We start from the raw sequence: 9,638 nt of genomic DNA, 5'->3' as shown, positions 1-9,638 counted from the left end.
TGCTTTAAAACAACAATGAAATTTGATTTCCAGCATAACAGCTAGATTGTTCTCCTTCATGACAGAAACTATTTTTTTGTAATATCTCCTGATATTAGCTCAAATTCTATTGTAAGTGATAGAACGGATTCCACAATATCTGTGCCATGAGTTCAATTTTTAGTTTTTATTTATTATTTTTAAAAGATTTTGTTTATTCATGAGAATACACAGAGAGGAGACAGAGAGAGAGAGAGAGAGAGAGAGAGAGAGGCAGAGACACAGGCAGAGGGAGAATCAGGCTCCATGCAGGGAGCCTAACGTGGGACTTGATCCCAGGTCTCTAGGATCACGCCCTGGGCTGAAGGCAGCGCCAAACCACGGAGCCACCCGGGCTGCCCGAGTTCAATTTTTTAAAGCTACAAATATGGCTTTGCTAATTGGAAAGCCTTTGGAGACAAAATGTACCTGAATTATCAATTGGCCAGGGTCTCATGTCTCATAACTCGAGTGTGGTAAAAATAAGTTATTTGACTTTTTTCAGATTTTGAATCAATTCTTTGTTCATATTGTCAGAAAGGTCTTGTATTATATAGACTTAGTTGAAGATCTTCTGCTTTGTGTAAAATATAATATATGGTGTCATAATTTTCTGATATACATTCTGTAACTGAAATAAAGTTTTTAAATTTATATTTCTTAGCATATGTCCATCTAAAATGTTTGCGTGTGTGTGTGTGTGTGTGTGTGTGTGTGAGCAAGCCATTTTTATAGCTGACCAAATTTAAAACTCAGATTCTATTAACAGTTGTTAAAAATTTTGTTGTTTTTGTTGTTAATTTCAGTCACTGGATTTTGTCATTATGTTTGGACTGTTAGAGAACTTCTTATCAAATTCATTTTCAATTTGTTTACCTTTCTCTTGATATTGTCCACTTTGTTCCCTTTATATTTCTTTGAACACAACAAACAAATGACTTTTCATCATTCTCTGCTGCTGCAAAAAACAACAGCAGCAACAGCAACAAGGTATTGGATGGGGGGCTGGGATGATCATCTTTATAGCAAAAGGTTTGCCAAAAAAGAAAGAAAGAAAGAAAGAAAGAAAGAAAGAAAGGAAGGAAGGAAGGAAGGAAGGAAGGAAGGAAGAAAGAAAGAAAGAAAGAAAGAAAGAAAGAAAGAAAGAAAGAAAAAGAAATGATAGTAATAGCAAGGCTGGTTTAAAATAAAAAAAAAAACTAAGAAAACTATAGCTGGAAGGGGGCATGAGAGAGATTTTGTTGCCAATATATTCTGTTTGCTTGTCCTCGGTGTTAACTGAACGTTTATGTTTAATTTTTGAAAACTCATAAAGATACACGTTTATGATTTTTACTTTTGTGATTAGAACCTGCATTAAAGATTTTGAAAAAAGCATCAACAAACAACAGCCACTATCAACACACTAAACAAATAGAATCTTGATCATTTCAAGAGACACAAAAAAGATACAGAGAGAGAGAGAGAGAGACAGAAAGATAGGCAGAGGGAGAAGCAGGCTTCATGCAGGGAGCCTCACGTGGGACTCGATCCAGGGTCTCCAGGATCACGCCCTGGGCAGCAGGCGGCGCTAAACCGCTGCGCCACTGGGGCTGCCTCTATCCATGATTTTTGAAACAAACTCGTTAAGCTGGAAATATAGGGAAGCTCCTTAATTGTATAAAGGGAAAGAAAAAAGAAAAGAGAAAGAAAGGAAGGAAGGAGAAAGGAAAGAGAGAAAGGAAGAAGAAAGGAGAAGAAAGAAAGGAGAGAGGAAGGGAGGGAGAAAAAAAAACAGTGAAACAGCAAACATATTTTATTATGGAAATGTTGGCAGCATTCTATTTAATACGAGGGAAAACTCAGGTCCAATTTCGTCATGTCTCTTCAGCCTTGTGTGGAGGCCCGAGCTAGCCGGTAGAGGCTTGAGAAACCTGTACATTGATTACTGTGCTTCTGTAACTCACAGATTCGTGAAAAACAGCAGAATGTCTAAAGACAAATTATTAGATATCGCAGAGTATTTAGCAGGGTGGCTGACTTTAAGGTCGATATAGTTTTTAAACAGTCAAATGGATTCCTATAAGTTAGATACAATCAGAAAATGCCATTTTAAACAGGTATCAAGTACAAGAGCAACAACACTCTAGAATATCTTGGGATAAATGCAAGAAAGGATGTACAAGATCTGAATGTACAAAAGATAAAACTAAACACTAAACTGAAAGGTTAAAACGTTAAGGAAAACCTACCTAACTGGAGAGACATGCCATGTTGGTGACTAGGAGGGCTGGGTGTCCTGAAGATAGTCAATTGTCCCCTAGCTCATCCACAGATTTAAAGAAAATGCAACCCCAAACCGTTACAAATGAGCTTTCAAGGAACGTGGCATGCTGATTCTGACGTTTATACTGGAAGGGAAGAATAAGGAAGATATGCTTGAAGATTACGAATAAGATGTGGGGACTTGCCCAACCATAGATCAGGATGTCATATCAAGAGGTAAAAACTAAGATGGTGTAGTACTGGCACAGTTATAGACAAATTTATCTGTGGAACAGAAGAGGGAGCTCAGACACGGAGACACGCAAAGATGGAACAAAATGACTCAGGCACCGCCAAATGTACCCTGGGGGTACAGAATCCCCCCACACCACCCGGGACCCCGCCGCCCATTGACAATCCCTGACAGGGGAGTATGGATGAATCTTAAAAACACACGGTGAATTTTGTAAAGGTAAGTTACAGAATACCAAGGACATGAGTTAAATATGCACGCACATGTAATATTTCACATCCAAAGAGAGAAAAGCCTGCCAGCCTGTGTCTGGGAAGCACAAAGTTTCACTTCACTTCACGAGTTAGAGTCTGGTTTGGTAAAGCCGCCACACCAAGGCAAGAGGAGAGGGGGCGGGACTTTGTTGGATGAGCTTCGATGGAACTCAAAGCTCATTGGTCGCTGGCCTCAGCTTGGGAGGTGGAAGGCAGCGCTGGAAGCTCATTGGCCTTTGTGGGAAGGGCGGGAAAGAGAGAGAGAGAGAGAGAGAGTGAGAGCGAGAGACAGCTGGGTCCTCCTTCCCACCTCTTGTCCCTGCTGTTGGATTCTGATCTATGGGAAGCTGAGGTAACATTACCTCAGCTGGCATTAGGAATCGGACCCTCGACCCTTCGACCCTCGTTCTCCACACACCTTCTTTCACCCCTCCGTCCTTTCCTCTATTCCTCCCTCCCTCCTGCTTGGGATGACCAACTGTGTCTCTTCTCCTCCACCTCAGTGGGGTACCTCCGCCAGCTCCTGATATACCTCGCACTCTGCCCCACTCCCCGCCGCCCCCCTCACCAACCAACAACCACCAAATGCCTGTGGGAGGAAACCCTTGCCTCAGCCCCCTGACCCCTGGCCTCTGGAACCTGAGGTGGAGCTCATGTCCCTGCCTTTGATTCTGATGTGGTAGTGGCAGCGAATGATTGGGCTGCCTGAGATGCGGTGGTGCACCCCATGTGTGAGGGACCAGGAGGTGGACCATTGAAGTGTGAAGAGGAAAGAGGAGTGTGAAAGATTGCTGAGAGGTTGTTCAGGGAATACGTGGGTTTGCATGAAAGCAAAGAGGGTGTGTTGGCGGAAGAAAGCAATTAGTGCAGTGAGGAGTTGGCTGTTGACTAGATCAGGGTCTGGCATTGGATAGGGGGCTCAACGAGGATCTGGTCACTAAATACTGGAAGGGATGAATAAAAATAATTATTGAAAGAGGGGCTTGGGATCCAGCATCATAATATAATTTCGTGGTGCGCAAAGGGGGTGTCAGCTTAAAGGGGGTGTGTGTGAGAAAATAATTAAGATTACGGTAGGGTGCAAGAAGAGAGTCCGAATGAGGTGTGAGAGGAAAGTTGAATGTAGGACATACATGAGACTAATAATAGAATTCAGGGGGGAGGGGGGCTAGGGGGGCTAGGGCTAGAATCATGAGTAGGGAGTGAATGAATGCAGGAGGTCAGGAAGACAATTGCGGAGGTGGAGACCAGGAAAAATAGTGCAGTATGGCTGAGTACAGGATGATACACGGGAAGGGGAGGGCAGTAATTGTTGAAGGGGGCACAAGAGTGCATGAGTATGCCTGAACATGGGGTCTATGTAGAGTGAAGGAAAGCAACGAGAATAATGATTGGATTGAAAGTTTACAGGAACCATGCCAAGAGTTTCTTGGAATGAGACTGTGTGTGAGTGGGGCTTCCTGGGAAGGAGGCTCTGTGAGCAAGAAGGGTGGATGGGATCTGATTTCAGCGGTGAGCTGGGTGAAGGAGAAAGCCAGGCACCTCAGGTGGGGTTTTCAAAGGGCAGAGGAAGTACGTTGAGGGTAAGGGGATCATGTAGCCATCCTGACCTCCGCTCCTGGCCCTAGAACCATGGATCCCAATGAGATGCCTGCTGTGCCCTGCTGCCCCTCAGACTCCCCCACTGGTCTTGAGACCGGAGCCCCATGGGGGATTGAACTTGGCCCCAAAAGAGCTGTAAGTCGCTGTGTCCACTGCTACAACCACGGCTTCACTGAGCAAATCAAGGACCAGGAGCACTTCTGCCCCTTCCAGGCCTGCGATTGTCACAAGTGTGCCTTTTTCTCGTGAGTATGGTGTCTGACAAAGGGTGTGTGTGTGTGGGGGGGGGGGGTGGGTGCGTGGGCCTCCTCTAAATGTGACTGACTGTAGGCCTGCAATTCCCCACTTTAGGGAGCACCGCAGTGTCTTGCCTGCTGAGAGTGCCTTGAACAAGGAGCAGGGGGCACACCTAAAGAGGCATCTGGCTCAAGGACTGACAAGGAGTGGGGCCTCCCTTCCCAAAGCTCACGGCCATGTCACAAAGTTGACCATTCAAGCAGGAGTCATCAGTGAGTGTCTCTGGCCAGGGAGAACATCTGAGTTTGGGGTTAGGGATCATTGAGCAGTTCTGTCACCAGTCCTACTACCCAATTTTGATGTCGCCTTGGCAAGTTACTCCTCGGTCCTTTAGCTGTCCCACCTATAAAACTTCATCAATATTAGTTACCAAGTGTGGGTGCGAAGGAGAGAATGGGGGGTGGGGTGGTCTAAATGGTCCATCTAAATGAGATGAGACCTCAGACTGGGGGTGAGGAAGAGTGGGGTGGGGTCAGGGGGAAAGGCTCACCTAAAGTGTCCCCAGCTTCCCACAGCTGGGAAGGAGAACCTCATGTCCCAGCTTGAGGCCCACCGCTGTGCAGCCCCCGGGGAGGTAAGGAGAGTCTGGGGCCTGTGGGGGAGGTTCCCATCTCACCCACTGCCCAGACTCTTCTCTGTGTCCTGAAGACAGGGGTTCCCTCCCTAACCCTACTGCAGCTTGCCGTGTGACCTTGGGAAAATACCATTTCTGCTCTCTGGGCCTCGGTTCCTCAGGTGGAAAATAAAGAGTGGGAACTGGCTGGTCTTCCAGGTCTTCTCAGCCCTGACATTCTGGGCTCCTATCCTCATCCCAGAACATACCCATACATATGTCCTCTCCGTGGCCGGCCTGGTGCCTGACTCCACCCTGTGCTCTCTGCTCCTGCAGGCAAGCACCCAAGGAGCTCTGCTGACTGGTCAGGCCCCAAAACCTTTGTCTCCATCTTGGACTCCAGCAGCCTTGAGGATGCAACTAACAATTTCTGTTTCGAGGAAGACCCACAGGATCCCTGCCCTGCGCAGCCTGTGAGTAAAGTGAGAAGGGACATGGAGCTAGTTGTATATTATGTTATTGTGTGCCCAGCCTTTGTGCTTGATGTTGTGGGAGAGAGAAGGAAGGAGTGGAGGAGGCAGCCAATGAGGAGGAGAAGGAGGGGGAGGAGAGGAGCAGGACAAGAAGTGGCAGGGGGAGGAGGAGGGGCGTGTGGAGATGGCAGCATATCGGACTAGCGGGCACGGGCAGGGCTCTCCCAGCCTTGCCATTGCCTATTCGTGAGGCTTATGACAAGTGACATTACACTTCCCAGCCTCCGTTTCCCTAGCGGTGTACTGATAGGGACAATATCCTACACCTATAGCACTGACAAGAGGACTAAGCCAAGGCGTGCCACCATAGCAGGACTTCAACTAATGGAGGCTATTATTCCACATGAAACACATTGATGGGATAGAAGGTCCTGCTGAAAGGAGGGCCACGATGGTGAGGGTCACAAGGCCCGGGGTGGGGAGTCCAGAGGTCATTAGAGAAAGCTTCCTGCCCATTAGATGAGCCAAGCTGGTCCTTCAAGTTCCATGGGGATTGGGGAATATGGAGGTGAGAACCAGTCCCTGCACAAGGGACAGCGATCACATCCCTCCAGGTGCCTTGCACATTAAAACACAGACACCTGTGATTTCCCATAATCGTCACTGTGGCCCTGGGAGTTTTGGAAATGCTGGCAGGAATTAGTGTTCCAGGAGAGATACAGAAGAAGGACATAGAAAGGGAAGGAAAACAGACCAAACAGGGGAAAGGACTTGTGCGAGCCACAACGACTAATAGCCAGCAGGCATTCAGACTCCCACATCCAGATATTGCAAAGTCCTGGCCCTGTCTCTCTCTACTGGTAGTATATGTCTGCCTGCCAGAGGGTTTAATCCTCTGGCCTCTCTTCTTGTTTCTAGATGCTCAACCCTGGTCCTCCAGCCCTGTGCCATCCTTGGCCCTGTCCTACTGCAGCCACAGATTCTGGGAAAATAGCGGGGTCCACAACCCTGGCAGGGGCCAAGCTTAGTGAATGGGAAGAGCAGATGGCCTTGGGGTGGGGGTGGGGCCTTGAGCAGAACCCGGGACTGAAGGGGCACTTGCCACATGAGGTGGGGAGGCGTGGGTTTTCGCTTCCCATCCTCTCACACCCTTTCCCTGGCAGGCTCCTGAAGCCTCTGACCAGGACTTGGTTTCTGCCTCAGAGTGGCAGCGGAAGCTGGAAGCAGCCGAGGCTCTGCTGATTCTGAGAGACTCTACCCAGGAGTCTTCTGGCTCCATCTTCCTGCTACAGCCCTGCGTGGCAGCAGGTAGCCCGGTCCTTGAAAGGAGAACGTGGAGTGGTGGGGATGGTTGGGAAATGGGAGGGCATTGTGGTAAGCAGGGCCTAACTGGGAGGTCAGAGTTGGTGGGTTGAACCTCCTTGGGCCCAGGCACCCAAGCTCCTCAGTCTGATGCTGGAGATGGCAGTTGATGGTTGCTCACTCAATCGAGCTCCGTGCTCAACAGCAAATGCCCCTAGCACCCTAGCATCAAGAAACAAGGAAACCGAGACCCCGTGAGTGGCAGGGACTTGCCCTGGGGCATGCAGCCTATCAAGTGGAACACCCAGGTCCCCTCACTCCCAGCCCAGAGCTTTCTATCCACACCCCTACAGTTCTGCTGTGGTGGGCAGGATATGCATAGGTGATGAGAGCCTAGGCTGGAGGGTGATCTGCTCTCTGATTCCAGTCTCCATGTGGAGCCTGGATGCCTTTACACTTCCCTTGTGTTTTGTGGCTAAATTTCATTGATGAGCCTGGAGAGGAAGGAACAGAGGAAGTCTGAGGAGAGGTAGATGCCTGAGAAGGCTGAGAGGGAAGGATGGTCATTCCTAGACGAAAATGTTGGATGGGGTATGGTGCACGAGTGAAGCAGCAACCTGAGTGAAGGAGGAACTGCTGGAACAGAAGGGGGCGAAGCCGGAGAGGCTGCCAATCACAGAGGTCTGGAATGCCAGGCTTAGGGGCTAGACCAGAAACTGTGCGTGGTGAGGAGGCAGGGAATGTGTGAGCTAGGGAGGAGTATATTCAAAGATATTGGGCTCAACAGAAAGAAATGTGGTGGCTCTGATGGAGGGACTGGAGGAGGCAAGACCTGAGATGAGCAAATCAGCGAGGAAGAGTTCTGTGCTGTAGTCTGTAAGTCCAGGTGACAAAGCCTAGATTGGGTGGAACAAAAAAGAGGGGGGAGCCAGGAGAGGAAATGGATCTGACCTGGCTCTGATGCCTTCCTTTCTATCTGCAGCTCCTGCTGGAGATACAGGACTCCAGCCTCCTAGCCCCTCTCTGAGACCCAGGCCAGCCACCACTATTTCTCTGCCTATTGGACATCTGGGGTGCATCTCCCTCTTGAGCTAGAAGCCCAGAAGAGAAGGCCTCACTAGAGTACTGCTTATTTATGCATTTGCAAAGTGTTTAATGTCCAGTATGCTTAACATGTTTTTTTTTTTTAACCTGCAGGTTCTTTTACAGGCTTTTTCAGGCCCTTTTTATTATAGGGGGCAATTTTTGGCTGAGGGTGGATATTCTTGTACCGCCATCCCTTACTGCCTTGGATTCTGGGGCCTTTTTATGTCTCTTAGAAAAACATGGTTGTGCGACTGAAGCTGATCATTCTCTCAATAGGGTTCTGTGAAAGGTCATTTGTTCATATCCAAGAGTTTTCATTTGACTTGTGATCGCAAACATAGCCGTGCGCTTATGTATGTATCCATGCTTGTCAAAATACAAGGACGTTTTCATTCTGTGTCTAGGATTATGTGTGTGAACAAATAATAAACCCTTATTGTTGTACGGCAGTGAGATATAGGTGTTGTTTTTTACCACAGTATAATGTAGACCATCGTGACTCTGACGGACTTCTTCAATTTATATTCCAAAGTGAGAACCCCCATACTCAATAACTGGGATTTCTTTTTTTTTAATGTTTTTTTTTATTGGAGTTCAAATTGCCAACATATAGCATAACACCCAGTGCTCATCCCATCACGTACCCCCCCGTGCCCATCACCCAGTCACCCCAACCCCCGCCCACCTCCTTGCCCACCACCTCTTGACCGTTTCCCATAATTAAGTGTCTCATATTCTGTCACCCTCACCGATATTTCCCACTCATTTTACCTACTTCCCCCTTTATTCCGTTTCACTATTTTTTATATTCCCCAAATGAATGAGAACATATAATGTTTGTCCTTCTCTGATTGACTTATTTCACTCAGCATAATACCCTCCAGTTCCATCTACGTCGAAGCAAATGGTGGGTATTTGTCGTTTCTAATGGCTGAGTAATATTCCATTGTATACATAGACCACATCTTCTTTATCCATTCAACTTTCGATGGACACCGAGGCTCCTTCCACAGTTTGGCTATTGTAGACATTGCTGCTATAAACGTTGGGGTGCAGGTGTCCTGCCATTTCACTGCATCTGTGTCTTTGGAGTAAATCCCCAGCAGTGCAATGGCTGGGTCGTAGGGCAGATCTATTTTGAACTCTTTGAGGAACCTCCACACAGTTTTCCAGAGTGGCTGCACCAGTTCACATTCCCATCAACAGTGCAAGAGGGTTCCTCTTTCTCCACATCCTCTCCAACATTCGTTTGTTTCCTTTCTTGTTAATTTTCCCCATTCTCACTGATGTGAGGCGGTATCGCATTGTGGTTTTGATTTGTACTTCCCTAATGGCAAGGGATGTGGAGCATTTTCTCATGTGCTTCTTGGCCGTGTCTATGTCTTCTTTGGTGAAATTTCTGTTCATGTCTTTTGCCCATTTCATGATTGGATTGTTTGTTTCTTTGCTGTTGAGTTTAATAAGTTCTTTATAGGTCTTGGAAACTAGCCCTTTATCTGATAGGTCATTTGCAAATATCTTCTCCCATTCTGTAGGTTGTCTTTTAATTTTATGGA

The 9,638-nt window shown here is 47.4% G+C and overlaps 1 protein-coding gene across 5 annotated transcripts; it reads left to right on the top strand.

Moving 5' to 3' along the window:
- Positions 1-1,807: 1,807 nt before the first annotated feature.
- On the top strand, positions 1,808-8,486 carry LOC140627565 (doublesex- and mab-3-related transcription factor C2-like). Of its 5 annotated transcripts, none has more exons than XM_072815966.1 (6): positions 1,808-2,734; positions 4,398-4,616; positions 4,723-4,880; positions 5,558-5,694; positions 6,858-7,002; positions 7,979-8,486. In XM_072815966.1, the coding sequence occupies exons 2-6, from the start codon at positions 4,402-4,404 to the stop codon at positions 8,089-8,091; spliced, it is 768 nt and encodes a 255-aa protein (XP_072672067.1). In that variant the 5' UTR covers positions 1,808-2,734; positions 4,398-4,401; the 3' UTR covers positions 8,092-8,486. The 5 variants fall into 5 exon arrangements, with proteins under 5 accessions (XP_072672067.1, XP_072672065.1, XP_072672064.1 ...); XM_072815963.1 differs by lacking the exon at positions 1,808-2,734 and adding an exon at positions 2,757-3,121; XM_072815967.1 differs by lacking the exon at positions 1,808-2,734 and adding an exon at positions 3,161-3,567.
- The last annotated feature ends 1,152 nt before the right edge of the window (positions 8,487-9,638 follow it).

This window comes from Canis lupus, chromosome X (assembly GCF_048164855.1).
Source record: "Canis lupus baileyi chromosome X, mCanLup2.hap1, whole genome shotgun sequence".
Taxonomy (NCBI): Eukaryota; Metazoa; Chordata; class Mammalia; order Carnivora; family Canidae; genus Canis; species Canis lupus.
The sequence above is the reverse complement of the archived record's forward strand: the minus strand, read 5'-3'. Positions and strand labels throughout refer to the sequence as shown.